Source organism: Carassius auratus, chromosome 34, assembly GCF_003368295.1.
Source record: "Carassius auratus strain Wakin chromosome 34, ASM336829v1, whole genome shotgun sequence".
Lineage (NCBI taxonomy): Eukaryota > Metazoa > Chordata > Actinopteri > Cypriniformes > Cyprinidae > Carassius > Carassius auratus.
This window is the reverse complement of record NC_039276.1, coordinates 4,162,535-4,180,646: the sequence shown is the minus strand read 5'-3', so window position 1 is coordinate 4,180,646 and position 18,112 is coordinate 4,162,535. Positions and strand designations below refer to the sequence as shown.

Genomic DNA, 18,112 nt, shown 5'->3' with positions numbered 1-18,112 from the left:
TTTGCTCCTCTTTATAGGTTTTCCCCTCTCTAATCAACTTTTTAATCAAAGTACGCTGTTCTTCTGAACAATGTATTGAACGACCCATTTTCCTCAGCTTTCAAATGCATGTTCAACAAGTGTTGGCTTCATCCTTAAATAGGGGCCACCTGATTCACATCTGTTTCTTCACAAAATTGATGACCTCAGTGATTGAATGCCACACTGCTATTTTTTTGAACACACCCCTTTCAACTAATTCAACTAATTGCCCAATTGCACAGCCTTAAGAGCGTGCATATCATGAATGCTGGGTCTCATTTGTTTTCTGAGAATCTACTGAACCTACTGGTAACTTGTTTGCCACGTAGCAATAAAAAATATACGAAAAACCTTGATTATTCTGGTTAGTCACATTGTACTGCTATTATTTTGAACAATACTGTATATATATATATATATATATATATATATATAATGATTATAATGATATAGAATGATACTATTTTATATAGTTTTATTATTGATCTGGCATAAAAAGTATATGGATAGAACATAGAAGCCCAGCTAATGAAAAGATAATTCTGCTCAATATCAATTTATTGAGCAATTCTGCCTTGATTATTCAATTGACATGTTGCCAACTCAGAAAGTCAGGCCTCACAGAAAAGGCTGAGTTTCCCACAGGTACGACACTGCAGTCGCGTTCATCTCGTAAATACGATCATTCCGACATGACTTGATGTCAGCGGTCCCATATGGAGGGGTCAGAGTCTGCATGTGGGAGGACAGCTGGTCATTCATTCACTCTTTCCCACTGTGCGGCTCGACTGTAGGTCAACACTCGTCCCTCAGGAATCCTCTCGATCCCGCTGCGACTGCGACCCTCTGCTGCCCTGGCACTGGCCGAGGGGGAGGGGCCCCACCTGTCCATCATCGTGATGGACGGCCCTGCCACACGTCTATAAACTTTAATAAGTCTTGTCAGCGCACGCCAAGCTGCTTGGCAGGAATGAAACACATGCCATTTGCCAGCATCCAGCATGACAGTGGGATTTATTTGATTTTCTCTCCCACCCACGGCCTGTGTGTGTGAGGACCTTCACATTCTCCAGGAAAAAGAAAAGCTTTCGATAGGATGGTTTCTATCAACCTGCCTGCAGTAATATAAGTTCAGACCGTTTGAGAACGAGGCACGTCCATCAAATATGGATGAAGCCAGAGAAACTGGGAACTTCATGCAAAACAGTGCAGAGAAGCGAAGAATAACAAAGTGTGATTGTTTGCCATACATCAAGCCAGTTGTTCTCATATTTTTGGGCAATGCCCCACTTTTTTAAGTAGAATAACTAAGACTACTGAAAAAAACAAGCTTGTCATTCACATGAATCCGTTTATGTGATATTTACAAATGAGAAAAAACAGAAGCGGACAATATTGGCAAATTGTATTTACTTTCAGCTTTAAATATTCTTTCTGAAAAGTGATGGAATGGTTTTACTAGTAAAAACAATGAAAGCTGTATTTTCTTTGTTTTTACAGTTTTACAGTTAACAAAATTACATGATTCACTGAAAAAAGTCAAACTTTTTTTGTCAGCAGATCAACATTGTTCTGTTAATTTCTGTAATAATTTATGTTACTTTAATGATAAAAAATTACTAAATTAACATAAAAATAAATAATACAAAAATCCTTGACTTTGCGGCATGTTTTCTTAAAAAATGCGATGGAATATGCGGGATATTTTTGCAATTTTATGCGATGAAATTGCGTGAACTTGCAAAAACTGCAGTTTGATGAAAAAGAGAAAAAAAAGGTGATTCCCCCAACACCTTTTTCCTCACTAGGCTACTACCTTAATGTAAAGAGTAATTTCTTATTACTTCCTATGATAAGCGAGCATACTAAATCACAGAATATTTAAGTTGCAATCTCTTACTGCAACGTAAATTATTTTACATACTACTAATATAATTACAACTGTAAGTTTTTGGTACTGTTCTGTAACAAAAAAGTGCAATCTTACAACTGTAAAGTTGCATCAAATTCTGAATGAAACTACAACAGTGTTAGTAGCCTAGTTAGAAGGGGGTGTTGGGGGAATCACCTTTTTTCTCTATTTCATCAAACTGCAGTTTTCGCAAGTTCTCGCAATATAATTTGGCTCAACTGACATGTAACAAATCGGAAACTGCTTCGCGCTGTTTTTTGTGCTTATTTTTGTTGGCGAATAAGATTGATTTGCGCGCTTCAAGTTTCACCCTGGTTTCACCGCGGGGTTTGCAGATGATGTTCACGTCACGTAATTACGTCACTTCATAAGGTTCCCATGGCAATAGGGGGAAAATGGCGCTTTACTTGTGTGAAAGAAACGCAACATTTTTCAACTTTCTGCTAATTTATATGTGAGTTTTTTGCAACAAAAATACAGGTATTATGAAATCATGATAGCCCCGCATATTTTGCTTTCTGAAATCGGCAATTTGTGTGGCAAAAGATGGCATATTTGAAAAAATGCGACCCCGCATAAATATGCGGTCTTTGGCTGATTATGCATTAAATCAGGCGATCGCATAATCGCGTTTTTCTGGAGGGACTGCCTAATGGAGCTGATTACAGGTCATGCTAATGCAACCTTGCATGAAATGATTGCAGCCACCTAACAAACAGTCCTTTACAGGACAGAACATTCTGGAAATCAACCCTAGGCTTCATAGGTGAAAGCTGGCATGTTTACTGTAGCTGTTGGGTAAACAGAGAGAAAAACCTCACGGCGACTGGAAACAATTAGCCTATTAGGACGCTGTTTATCATATAATTGCTAATGACCACAATTTGAGAACAACATCTGCTTGCAGAGCTGGATGACATCAGAGTCGAAGCATCATCCATCAGCTATTTTACCATTGAAACCTTTCATTGAGAGAACGGATCATCAGATGTGACTCACTTTCAAAGGAAACACAATCCTCATTATAACAGCACCACCTTCTCTTTACCGGCCTTTAAAAAAAAGAGGAAGTATATTTGACACACTAGCCCATGCAGTTAAACGCTCAATATAATGAGCAAAGTCACACAGGTGGACAGCAGGGAACTCTGGGGGTTTTCACATCTTCATGTAGGTAGTTTCAGGGGTTTAACAGCACTTTTCTTGAATTTGACAATCAGCGATCTGCCTCTTTAAGGTGACAAGATCAAGTCGACGTGTGGTTTCAGTGAACTTCTCTTATACTGTATATTCTGAACATGATTTGGACACAACAGCCTTTATAAGACCATGCTCAGATTATGATAAAAAAACACCAGAAGATCATTTGTGATCGCTTTTTTATTTACTGACAGTTTTGTTCTATACCAATAATCTGAGTACAGCAGATTATAACACACACACACTTTATTATTATTATTATTTTTTATATATATCTTTATAGTAATATATGGTAATCTATCTATCTATTATCTATTAATACAATTCTTAATAAAATATATACTGTTAATATAAATATTGGTAATACAATTTTGAAATTATTACCAAAATATTCCACATTGATAACGTTACAGATCATAATATTATATCTAATAACAAAATGATCAAACATAATAAACAATGTAATATTTAAATATGATAAATATTACATTTTGTTGTGTTAGTTTGTTCATCTTTACAAATTTAATATATACAGTGTATATTACATTATAACAATGTATACTTTATGTATACTGGAATGTATAAATGAACGATACCAGTAGATTAAAACTCATTCTCAGTTAATCTCTCGATGTTTATGAACATGATTAAATTAATTAATTAATTAACTTAATTTTCATGGCTTCATGTAGTGTGTTCAGTTTTAATGTGTTTTAATGAATTAATTTTGTCTTTTAAACTACAAAACTAAGGGTGTAACGGTACGCAAAAATCACGGTTCGGTATGTACCTCGGTTTCAACGTCACGGTTCGGTTCATTTTTGGTACAGTAAGGGAAATAAATGCAAACATTAAACTGCAGGTTGTTTATTACTAAAAACTTTTTTTCAACAATTTGTTTACACTTTTTTAAAATACTTTTTAATAAAATATATATAAAATAAAAAAAGAATAAGAAATAAAATACTGCTGCAAAGTTCTCCACTAAATAAAATACTCTGTTTCAAACCAATATCATATAATAAAATATAATGAAAAATATAAATAAATAACTATGATTACAGTGCAGCATTACCAATCCCAGCTTGTAGACCTGCTCATATTTAAAAAATATATATAACTTTTCCAAAGTGTAAAGTGTTTCAGTTTTTAGACCTGCTCAGATTTCGTTATTGCGTTGGACCGACGGGAGCTGCGTTTGAATTACAATAATTTTTTTCCTAGTTGTAGTGATTTTCACACTCGCGTGATGTCTTTTGAAAACCTTAGGCCAGTGACACACTGGCATATTGCACCTGTCAAACATAGTCTATTTTGTCGTCAATACTGTTGACGGTGTCCTTTATCAGTAGGCTTTATATTTATGCTCAACATGAAGTATAGATATTATTGTCGTGAAGACAAGAGCCTGGTCTGTCGGCGGTCTCCCTCTGTCACCTACAGTAGCAGCAGCGCGCCAGCACCGCGTCAGGCACGATTCTGGTGTGTAAAGACACAGAAAAATCGAAGCAGGTATCACGCAAATGAGACACAGCAGAAACGCCACGCTACTCATGCCGCGCAGCCAGTGTGTCACCGGCCTTAGAATCAGCTGCAGGGCGGGATTTGTGCTGAACGCGGAGACTTCCGGCACTTAATATGTTCGTTTGGAAACACGAAAATGTATATGTCCCACAAACAAAATATTGAATTCACGTGAACCGTGAACCGTACCGAAATCCCTGTACCCAAACGGTCCGGTACGAATACACGTACCGTTACACCCCTGTACAGAACACATAACAATATGTAAAAACTGCCTTACTGATTCCTGAAATAAATGAAACGGTTTATTTATGAGTGAAAACACCCTACGGCTCTTGATTTACCTTCCAAGTAAAAGAGGACTGAATGAGTAAACCAGACGTGTAGAGGTTGGGGTAGCTGCAGCACCTGTTATCCCATGAGTCTCTAGTTCAAACACACTCAAACATGCTCTCAGACTGTATCCACATCATCTACTCACTGCCCTGGACTTCACCTCCGTTACAATGTGGGCCTGAATGTAATGATAAAACACCTGCTTCCTGCAGTACTGATCACAGTCCGTGCTCTTGTTTCTCATTATCTTCTATCTGGCCTGATACAATCATTAATACAATATAAATCTATTGATAATATTAAAATGACAAAAGGAAAAAAAAATAATTCTAAATATTATTAAATATAATGCTAACATTATGGATGTTGACATTTTTAAATATGTTTTCATAATATAAATGTTTTCATAATATTAATATAAATATTACTATAATATACAAATAGCCAACCGATTCTAATCTCAGTTGCAGTTTATATTATGTTATTATATCTAATAACAATAATTCTTAAATTTACAGAGTACAATATTTCAATTGTTTAATCATTATACAACTATTTTTATATTATTATTTAGAATTTTTTTATGTATGATTATATAGAAAATGATGTGATATTAATCTAATTGTAATATTAAAAATTATTACATAAACGTATTAAATTGTAATATTTAAAGATTGTTTAATAATTCTAATTATAATTAAATATAATGTAATCTCATTACACACACACTTTTAAAAATGTATCTGTTTATGAATATAATTAATATAAATATTAACATAAATATTAAAAAAAGTAGTACCATCATAAAAAAACATGCATTACTTCAAAAGAAACGTGTTTAAACAAGGCGTCCAGTTTTCATAGCTGGACTCAAAAGGCTGAGACTAGCCATATTAAAATGACATGTGAGCTTTAGAGGACCGAAGCGTCTAATATGGCATAAGTTGTTCTGCGTGTCTAATGCTCATGGCAAAGTCGGTCCTTCCACTCTAAAATCAGACTCTCTGACTTTATGACATAAGCTTCCTCTGTGTTTTGTGCTTCCTAATTTCCTTTGATTACTTTAAGTCTGTCTCTGTCTCTCCGGCTGTCAGTGACCCCGTCTGCGAGAGGTGTGAAGCTAACTGCTATCAGATGGGCTGCTGTTAGCGTCTGAGAGCGAGCGTGAGATACTCTGAGCCCCCTATCAACATCCCTCCAGGGAGTGCACTCGATAGGCAATTGAAACGGGCCCTTACTGAGCAGTTTTGCTTACTCAGTGCCTCTGTCTCCTCTATTCTTTCCCTGCTAAGACAACAAAGCTTCCCATGGGGTAAACTGCAGATGAAGGCAGCGCCAGGCGGCCCTGCAGACTCACAGTCTGAATGCTGGTGCTGGTAAACCGATTATGATTATTGCATTAAGGCTGCCATTACGTACTTCTCCTCTAAAGCAAACGGGTCCAGTTCAGTTAGTGCACATATTTCCTGACAAGCCTACCCCTGTGGAGATATTTGGCCCCTTATGGGTAAAAGAAAAAGTTCATTCCTTTCCCATGTGCATGTATGGGTCACACTAGGGTTTCATTATTACTAGTCATTCAGAAAAACTGTGTTCTGCTTTGGATTCTCCAGGGATTTTCGAAGCTACAGTTGAGACGACCCATTATTCTCTCAGAAAAAAACCCCAACAAAGTTGACTCAAGACACTTGATAAAGGATGTCTTGAATGTCCCAAAAATATCAATAACTAATTTACTGACAGAAACGAAGTTACTGTCTTTTGCCTTTGCACTGGGCCAGAAGAAAAAAATGCATATTGCTTAACATTGGAGGATGTTGTCATTCTGTAAAATCCCTTCATCTTTTCCTCCATTCACGAAGCCCTGTCCATCCCTGAGTCACCCTCCCCGTCTGATCATCAATCCTCCTTACCTCGTTTCCAAGCAAAGCAGAAACACATGCTTCCGAGGCATCACAAATGGCGGTGAGGTCGTGACCCCCCTCCAGTGCGAGCACCAGCCGGCCACCGGCCAGTCCCATCAGCTGCTTGGTCAGGTAGCCAAAACCTGCCAGAGGGGGAGACAGGAAATACAAGAGGGGGTTACAGAGCACGCTCAGAAACCGGTGGCTGGCCTTTGATCAAAGAAACCAGAGATGAAGAAACAATGGAGAGAGGGAGAGGAAGAAAATAAGACACAGTATCACATCGCATTCTCTGTTAAAAAGAAGGCACTCTGGATTTACAGAGCCTAAATGTATAATACGAGACAGGTTTAATTTTAATAAATGTGGCTTAGTATTTTGGCCACATCTTTTGATCTTTGTTTGAATATATGCATCCAACTATACCTCGCTTCCCCAAAGATTCACATTCAAGACCATGATTTTATTTTGTTTTAATTCTTCACTGGCACAATATGGTCCAATTTGATGTTCTTCATCACGTAAGAGAAGGTACCGTCCAGCTCATCTCAACCTGATACACACTTTGTGTCATGTATTAAATGCAACACAAATTACCCCAGAACAGCAGCTCCACTGAACATCTTTCTTAAATTAACAGTACACCCAACATGGAAAATGTGTTATTTATGCATCCTTGTGTCGGTTTAAACTTGCATGCTGTTGTTTTGTACATTTGGAGAATGTTTACACAGCTCTTTTCCACACAACAATATTGAATGCTGACCACGTCTACTTTAAAAACTATCATACAAATTTTCTGTATTGTCAGTACGACTTGTACACTGTATATCAATTTTCTTTGTGGCCATAACAACCTCTGTCCGAAATTATTTAAATGTGAAAAAAAAGATAAAAATGATTCTTTTAATCATTCATATACTATTATGGTTCTGAATAATGTTTGAATTTAGGATTTTTGTTTTTTTGTTTTTTTAAGTTTTAGCCATTTTATTTAATTTTACTTTAGTACTTTACTTCATTTGATTTCAGTTAACATTTATTTTATTTTAATTAAATAATATTTATTTATTTATTTTTATTTTTTATTTTTTGAAAACAGACGATGTACAACAGGGGTAATACAAAGAGGAAAAAAAAAAAAAAAAGATACATACATTAATATCCATTAATGCATCCTTAATATGTCAGCCATTTTCACATTTACATTGAAAATTAACTCTATGACAGCCAAAAACAAAAAAAATTAATAAAATAAAAATTGAAAAGCATAAAAAAAAGCCTTTATTGTTCTTTATGCCATTTTTTTGTTAATGCAAATTTTTGCCAACTATCGGATTGTGGCCTGCTTTTATCTTTTATCATATTCTTAGTCAATAAATAATAATGTTTTAGAAACATAACAAATAATTCTAATTTAATATGTTTCTCTCTTTTGAAAATAAAATATTTACCAAGAAGCACAATGGTATTTAACAACATGTTTTTTTTTTAAATAATATTTATTTATTTATATTTGGTTAACTAAAATAACCCTATCTTAAGGCCTCATATTTGAATCTGAACCTTCTGAATCTGTTTCTTACACAAAGCTATCATATGACTTCAAAAGACTTGAAATACGGCATGACATGAGGGTGACTAAATAACGTCAGAATTATTGAATGGGTGACTTATTCCTTTAAGATAAGCAGCTAAATGAAAAACAAATGCTGTCAGAAATCACTGAGCAATTCTAAGACCAGCAGATGGACTGAATCAAATTTAAAGTTTCTTTTAGATGCAAGAATGGTGAAAATTTTCTTTAGTCTCAGGGCAAATGTTTTGAGTGAACAGTACTTTGCGTTTCCAGCACTGACATTTGGACAGCTTTCACCAGGAGATGTAATCTATAAGAGCTGGCGTTATGATCCCTCTAACAGGATAAAAGCAGCCTTTTGGACCCCAACAACAAGTGCTATATAATCATTAAATGTTTGATTTAGAAACAAGCTCGGAATGCCATCCTGATATTACGCACACATGGGAAGAAAGGAAAAACATTAGAGATCTGGAAGAATGAGAAAAGATGACTGGTACAATCTCTCCCTTCGGGGATAAGGCTTTGCACACAAGAGTGTGGTGTCTTGTTTTTGTGGCGTTAGCACATGATAAATTTGACTGAAATGAAAGCTTTTAGACATGAGTAACGACCGAGAGACAGAGAGAGGGACAAAGGCAGACTTCCACATCAGTGACTCATCCTTTTGCTCCGAACCGCTTCATCCCATGAGAATCTTCCTAAATGAAGGGGAACGCAGAGCACTTACATTTGGCGGTGAGCATGTATCCTCCCAGAGGTGGTGGATGCCCCTCCACAGCGTCAAAGCCTGAAGAAACCAGCACCACGTCTGGAGCGAACTCATTCGCAATGGGCATCACCACCGTCCTTCAAAAACACAAAAACAAGAGCATGAAAGAATAGTTCAGCCAAAAATCAAAGTTCAGTCATTATTTATTCACCATCAGTTTTTCCAATTCTTTGTTATTTACTTGGGTGGAGATATTTCTGTTACTTTCTATTGCTTTAAACAATTTACACTCAGAAGTCACTAGTAAATGTCACAAATAATTACAAAGAAATGGCAAGTAACATTTAATTAAATATGACATTTTCAAGCAGAAAGACTGAAATGGCATTTTCTTGTAAAATGTATTCCAATAATCATGGCTTAATTTAACTTAATTTTTTTACAATTTTACTAATTTTACAATTGTCTTCTAAATGCAAACAAACGTTTCAAACTTGTTGCGTAATTTGACAAATTATAGCTAGACTTTGGAAATTGCACAACATCTTCTGTTCAAGCAACATTTATTAACATTATATTCTTCAGCTCTCATATTTTCATGTGCGAAAGTTGCCGGAAATAATTTACACACAAAACATATTAAAATGGTGTTAAAACATTGACTATTTTTTTAGATTACATGCAAAACACATTTTTATTACAGATTTTTGTAATAAAAGAGTGAAAGTCTATGTCTGTCTATAAAGTCTATAGACATAGTTAACCCCTGGGACATAAAAGTTAAAAAAATATATATATATATTTTATATACATTATATATATATATATATATATATATATATATATATATTATATTATATTATATATATATATATATATATATATATATATATATATATATATATATATATATATATATATACACACTATAAAATGTTCTAGATGTTAAAAAAAATGTTATTTTTTTTCCCCATAAAAGTGAATGTGACCAACACATTTCAGGCAAGATAATCAATGACTGATGACTTAATTTTTCATTTTGGTCACTATTTACTGACATTGTATCAAAGAGAGTGGAGAAAACATTTTGCAAATAGTCTTCTTATGTGTTTCACAAAAGAAGAAAAAGTCATATGGGTTTGGAATGACATAAGACTGCGGAAATTATGACAATTTCTGTGTGAATAATCCTTAAAACATTCATGGCGAACAACCCAAAGATGATGAAGCAGTACTATTATAGGTTAAATATAGTCCAAACTCCCTGAGAACACCAGCTGCCATCATGGGAAGAGCAGGAAGATTCAAATTCCATCTAGATTCAGCATGATTGATGGGCCGAGGGTGGTTTTAACGGCCCATTCTGTGGTAAAGTCGTGATTTCTAAACCAAGATTGTCTGTCGCACAGACAGCCGTTGGACTTGCTGGCCTGGAGCTCAGCAGAGGTTATATGACAACATGACTGGGGTGTGCTCATGGCGTGAAAACAATCCCAGCCGTTCTGTCTGTAAGACATACACACACATCCATGCATCTACGCATGCATGCAGCCTCCGATGCAGTTTGTCTTGGCAAGGCTGACCAGAGTCTGTAAGGGTCATCAAAGCTCGTGTCGGAAGACAAGGACACGCACACTGATTAGGTGGAGGATATTCTGACTTTGAGTTTATGACTGCGGCCAGGCCCTGCATTCCTTCTGGGCTCACAGCTGTGAGGCTATATTAAGACGGCAGATTTCTCTTTCTGAACTGCAGCTGGAGGAATTGGAAATATAACTGGGCTTGGTTGGGCGGGCGGGAGGCTTGGCGTTCTTTGCTCCAGTGTAGGTGTAGTTGACATTAACGCCTTGATTTGTGTAACATTTCATTTCAATGCCCGAGGTCCGTTAATAAAGATTCCCCGCAGTAGAAGTTTATGGTGAGGGGTAGAGTGGTGTAAGATGTGTCACCCACCCAAAACTGACACTGTGTCATGTGACGATGTTCCGTATTTAAAACATACACACAATATAATCCTATATACAGAAATAAACACACACACACATGTTTGTTTTTGTGAAAAGTGGGGACATCCCATAGGCGTAATGGGTTTTATACTGTACAAACTGTATATTCTATGGCACTTGTCATCTTGCCACAGGCGGGCAAAAGGCCCAGCTCCTAAGGTGACCAAGGCCCACAGCTGTGCTTTATATTTTCCATCCTAAAGTACCTAACCTCACTTCAATCCACCCCTGCTCCCCACACCGACCCAGCTGACTGCACTTCCCGAATTACTGGAGGTCTAAAGGCTTTAAACAAGCTTGCTTGATACTATTTTGACAGTCAACAGCGACTCGTGCTAGTACATGCTGAGAACTTTAAAACTAGCTCAAGTAGTTTTAAGTAAACTTGCAGCATCAAATAAAAAATGTGTCTTGGGTTAGGCATGCAACGATATTAAAATTCTGTCTGATACATCTGGCCAAAAGTAATAATTAATTTAAATGTTTTGGCCAAACTGTCAGTATTAAAGCTGCAGTCGGTAACTTTTGACGCTCTAGCGGTTAATAAACAGAACTGCTTGCGTCTTGCGGAAGAACATCGTAGCCGGAACTACTTCTCTCTGTTTATGTCTATGAAGAATCACAAAGGTGCTGGGTTACTCCGCCGCGGTACCCCCGAAGCAGTCTAAAATAGTCCGAATATAAACACTTATTATAGGTGCACCCTAATGATTCAGGACAAGCTAAAAACACGGTTTGGAAAATAGATTCATGGTGTACTCACTTATTATATACATTTTTCTACATTTTGAACACAAACAAAGTTACGGACCGCAGCTCTGATTGGTTGTTTCTTACCGGGAGCGGATGAATTTCTGCAAATGACAATAGGACACTGGGAGGAGCCAGAGGAGCTTGATTTTTTTCACAGATTATCTGTCTCATATTCTACTGACAGGACATAATGACAGGTTTAACAAATATATAAAAAAATATATTTTTACAAAAGTTACCTACTGCAGCTTTAAACTATTACTATTTTGAATAAATAAACGGAAAACAAAACTAAAACCAATCAATTTAAACCTCACAATGCTATAATGGACAGTATAAAAAAGGGTATTCATTTTGCAATTGGATAAAGATTAGATTTAACAACATTATTAAAGTATTAGAATAAACTGCATCACATTGTACTTAAAGAAGTCCAAATGTACTGCAAGGGTAGTGAATCCACTAAAAATATACCCATTAAAATACCTTCCTTTGTGTTCTGAAGAACTTAAGAAATCAAACCCAACAGGTTTTGGAAGGACATGAGGGTGAATTAATGAATTTTCATTTTTGGCTGAACTGGTCTCTTCAAGGTCAAGATCTCAGACTAGCTTTGCTCAACGGTCACACTTTCCATCACAGGTGACACCTCACATCGAGGGCCACCCAACCTGCCAGAAACAGCATCAGGACGCCCACATCAAGTCTTCCTCCAGTCTAGCCCTGAGCAAATCAAAGCTCTAGTTTTTTTACACACAGGCCACGGGCTCACAGAGGGGTCCTCGGTATGACAGCAGCAGTGCGGGCAAGCAGCCAGAACCTTCCATCCTCCCTTTTGATGTTCGGAGACGAGTGAGTTTCAGCCGCCCGCTAAAACTGCTTGCATCATCACATTTCCCAACGCCACAAAAAACACGGCTCTTCTCTGGAAACCGCACGATCAATTACATAGCCTGTGTGGAAAAGTCTTCTTTAAAGCCCGCGCTCTCATGAATCAGACAGCGTCGATGTGGAGATGAAAAAGAGCTTTACTAATTAGGCCATGGATGCTGCGATTTATGACCCACGTAGCTGCATCCTGCTCAAAGTGGGAGCCATCCAAACTCACATCTCTGCTGACTGTCAGCTTATTTGGCCTCTTTATGGCCGTTTCTGCTGACGGATATGATCATTCCTGCATTTCAATCCAATTGCCTCAAAAAAGTGGGAATAATCCCCGGCTAGACCACACAGATACAAAAATGGGAACACGAGCATCAGGCCCCTTTTTCTTAAAGCACGCTCAGTTCTGCAGGTCTTATGTGAAGTTTTCTCTGAAGTAGCTCCCGTGCGAGTCTTACCGAGACCTTGCATCAGTCTCCAGAGCAGGATACAGAGATGAGAAGCCAAGGCATGATTTCTCATGAGAAGACAGGGTCCCTGTCAAAGCCCTTTGACCTTTGATGTGTCCGCTCCAGACTCACACACACACAAAAACAAATATCTAGATTCATGCTATTCTGAATTCTTGACGTCACCTCTCTTCCCTGGAACTAGACTCAAGTAGTGATGGTGACCTGCTCAGGGTTCCCACACTTCTTGACTTAAGCCTTGCCACGACATTTTCCATAGATTATTATTTAATTACTGGACTGACATTGGACTGATTGATATTTTCATTATTATACCTCATAAAAAATAAATATGGAAGACAGTTTCCACTTCCACTTAAACATCTTTTTATTAAACAAATCGGTAGGGCTGGATCAGAATATTATATATGCAAAATGAAACTGGCCTACCACAACAGCACATCAAGTTTGAAAAATCACCTTAGTTCTGTAAGTAGTACGCCTAAAAATAAAATGTATAACAGTCCAGCTTAATAATGATAATGTGTCTATATTAAAAGTATTGCTCTTAGCAGACCTGTGTGTTTTGAATCACTATTGCATTGTCTGTTCTCGGAGCATATAAGCCCTGCTCATGTTAGGCGCGCCGCATCAGGTTTGTGTTGTTCTGTAGTTTATTAAAAGTAGATTAATTATGAATGTGTTTTTTTCACTTAGATTATGGCAATTTGATTTATAGCAGTGTCCAGTGTTTCCCATACATTGAGTTATTTGTGGTGGCCCATCACAATATCAAAACTGACCACCAAAGGTATTTTTATATGAATGTATCTTTGAAAAGAACCGACCGTCTTCAGAAAAGCTTCAATGTCATTTTCATTTTGAATAAAGTTACTACTAATACTATTACTATCCTGTTCCATTGCATTAAACATTTACTCAAACTCTCTTTAATGAAAATAAATAAATAAGAAAAATAGGGCCGGGACTTTAACGCGTTAATTGAGATTAATTAATTACACCAAAAGTAACGCGTTAACTAAGATTAATTAATTTCAGAAAAAAAAAATCCCGCATTTTTAATAACTTATTTTTGGACCGCGGAACGTTTCTCACTGGATGAGTTTCGGCGGGACCGATTATACTGGAGCACCAACTAGCATTCGCATATCCCCACAGCACATCGAGCCTCAAGTATCACCTCAACGCAAAACATATAGCAGCTAGCGTGGACTTTACACTTTATGTTGAACTATGTATTATTTTGTTGGTGCAACAGTTTATGTTGAACTCTTTATTGTTTTGGCCAAGGTTATTGAGAGTTGGACTTAGTATGTTATGGCCTCTTAAGCAACAGAGAGATGTTTTCTAATAGTCAGGGTTTCCAATGTTCTGAATGTAATTGACAGTATTGTGTTTTACTTAAAAAACACTTTAAAGAAGGTTCCAGCACCTATAAGCTTCCTGAATTTCTGAAATGTACTATTTCTAAATTGTTTCTAAATATGCTATTGCTACACTTCATGGCAAAAATTGCACTGGTCTGCTAGACTTGGTTGAACAAAAATAAACAATTTTGTTGCTTAAGCTTATGTATTCAGTCATTATTCAATGGTATACTATAAATTCGTGTGAAAAAAATTACTTCTCACTGTTCTCAGGTCAAATATTTATATGCGATTAAAATGCGATTAATTTCGATTAATTAATTACAAAGCCTCTAATTAATTAGATTAATTTTTTTTATCGAGTCCCAGCCCTAAAAAAAAAATTAAGAGAAAACCAGCAAACATATTGGCCAAAACAAATTCAGCATCATCAGCCACTGGATGAATTAAGTTTATTTGTGAGTGTAAGTGTGAAAGTAAATTTTTTTGGCCAATGAAGTTTTAGCAATTATTTAGAATGCATCGGATCACTCTACACAATAATCTAGAAACATTGTGAATGAACACTACAACAGCTTCAGCAGCAAACTTGGCAAAACACAAAATTAATGTCACTGCCAAAACTTCTGGCCATGACGGTATATAGTAAACAATAAAAACGGTAGAAAACACCATGTTCATTCAACATGCGTTGAAGGAAGAAAAATAGGAGAAGGAATTGCTTTTCTAGATCAATGGATCAAAAAGTTAACTCTACAGTCCCTCAAACAGTTCTATGGACTTCCTTGGAGTTCTTCACAAACACTGAGCATGTATCATACGCTGCACCTCTCATCAACCAAGAGAGAGGGCCGCTGGGAAATGTTCATGGCCTCACACGCTGCACCTGAACACAGTATCATGTTCCCCCCAGAACTCACATACAGGGGCCCTTTCAGATCCAGTAGACCATCCGTCTGACAGTCAGATCAGTAAATGACAACTCACAGAGAGGATCTCTGCAGACTGCAGGCTTGGGCTTTAGATTCACTAATGACATAACTGGAAGAAAGCAACTATCTGGATTCTCTCACCATCACTGCAACTGAAATTCAAGGGCGAATAGGAGGAGGACAATTACTCAAAACTATGCTCTAACATACATTTTTTTTTTTTGGAAACTTGCAAGCAGATATGACAAGTAATCCAAAGCAGACATGACTAGATATTGGCCAGGTAAAAAAGTTTTTTTAGCCACTTTGAGATTATCAGCATTGGCTGCTAATCATGGTGCCTTGGACGATTCACAAAAATGTTGTTTTCTCCTTGTATCAAATTAAACATTCTACCAACCTCATCAATGTAAAATAAACCATTTCTGTTTACATTGTTAAAGTGAACTGTGAAAGAGTAAATACTGTGTAAAAGATTTTTCATTTGAAGTTTGATTTCAGTAAGTAATTTTGATATGAATAAACAGTATTACGCGTGTATAAATAATATACATGTTATGTATATATAAATACTGGTTCACACTATATATAAACTTGTTTCCAATAAGGAGTAAAAAAATAAAGTAATTGCATTTTCTTTCTCTCGCAATTCTGACTTTTATATCTTGCAATTGTGAGTAAACACCTCACAATTGACTTTTCTAAGAACTTTTCTTTAAAAAAATTTTAGCTTAACACACACTTGTGTGTTAATATCTCGCAATTCTGCGAAAAAAGTTACAATTGCAAGATATAAACTTAAAATTGCAAGAAAGTCTATAACCTTGCAACTGCAAGAAACAAAGTCACAATTGTGATATATAAACTCGAAATTGCGAGATATAAACTGAACTGTCTGAACTGTGAGAAATAAACTTGCAATTACAAATTTTTTATTTTTTTTATCTCATGGAGGAAATGGCCTTCCATAATATAAATATATAGATTGGTCAAACATGACAAATGAGAATATTTAGGTATATAATAGCGACATGAATTCTCACATTAATTTAGAGCTACTGATATGCTTACTGCTACTTTTGTGTGGTAACATCAAGCCTTAACACAAGACACTGTGCTTGTCTTTCAAAGCACTTTCGCAACAAAGCTTTTGATGTCAGAGTGTGTTAGGTCGATGTTACATCGTTTTGGAACATGAGACTGTTTGAAATGATACGTTCATGTGAGCTCGCAATTTATGTGAGAACAATCAAGAGTAGTTAAGGAGAAAGAAAGAAAACAAAAACAAACAAAAAACAGAATAGGTAAACAAAGGGACATGGAACCGAGTACGGAATGAAGTGTGGAGGGAAGAACAAAAACAAACTAAAGGAAGAAAGAAAGAACAAACAAACAAGTAAAAGAAAGACAGACATGAACAAATAGTCAAACTTCGATTAATGTGAACTACATGATGGTGCACAATTTGTCAAACTGGTTTAGACCAAACAATCAGAGCAAGTGTGAAAACAGTCTCGGAGTCTCAGGAACACAAGGCTACAGAGCGTGAGAAGGTCTTCATCATCCTCCTCCTCCTCTTCTCCCCAGTGGTGGCCTATCTGCCTCGCTGAGCTTGGCATTAGAGCACAGGACCATGTGTCTGGGGTATACAATGTTGTAAACACTTTTTCTTTCTGTCCCACACACAAAGACTCTGGAAAGTCTTCCTCTCATGGCACGAACAAGACAAACGGCAACCTCCATCTCTCTAGATGCTCATCCGCTCCACCCGAAACTCTGAATCCTGTTTCCAAAAGCTTATCCAGGGAAACTTTCTGTCATGTTTGCCAGGGGGCACGCAAAAAACGGATCTGCAGATGAGGAAGACTCAACCATGACGTGCAAGATGAGGCAAGGATTTATGACTGGTAATTAGTATTAGCCTGCGCAAATTTCCTTGCAATGGACTGAGACAAATTACATGGACTGGAACCACGAGGCTCTCGAAAACCGATCCCACCTCATAGTTCCACCAAATCCCAGAGCTGGAACATGCCAAGAGCGGTTTGGAGCAGAAGGATCCTGCACTTGTAAAATGGCCAGTGAAGGGTTAACACCAGACATGGCTATACATCAGTCTCAAAGGCTTTTCCAATCGCTCCCCCGTCTAACAGAAAAAAATAAAGTGGGGAGGGGGGCACTTCAAAGCCTTGTCATCTGGCATTGCAAAAAGCTGGTTTGAATTAACTTCAATTCTCCTTTCCATTTCCAAGTTCATGGTGAGAGTGCCTGGGCTTCTGGTTTTCATTACAGCCAATTTTCTTATCTTTTTTCTCCCTCCTTTCTTCATCCTAGGGTTGATCCCCTGCAAATGCAACGTGGCACTGGCTGGGTAAATAAGAAGGTGCTGCCCGTAAGGCATGCATTGTCTCGAGAGGCCCACAAAACATCGCTGAGGAGGAAACACGACAAGTGGAGGGAGAGAAGGGGGAAAGAGAGAGAGAGGAGGGGGAGCAAGAAAGAGGCATGCATTAA

At 37.0% G+C, this 18,112-nt stretch overlaps 1 protein-coding gene across 4 annotated transcripts in view; it reads right to left on the bottom strand.

Annotated features, from left to right (window-relative positions):
• Positions 1–18,112, bottom strand: part of LOC113052974 (histone deacetylase 4-like) — a 205,121-nt gene that overhangs the window by 9,819 nt on the left and 177,190 nt on the right. For all 4 annotated transcript variants that reach the window (XM_026217531.1, XM_026217532.1, XM_026217535.1 and 1 more), the window contains 2 exons: positions 9,207–9,325; positions 6,907–7,040 (listed from right to left, as the gene is read on the bottom strand). In XM_026217531.1, coding sequence (XP_026073316.1) covers positions 6,907–7,040; positions 9,207–9,325 — 253 coding nt within the window. The remainder of the gene's footprint in view (positions 1–6,906; positions 7,041–9,206; positions 9,326–18,112) is intronic.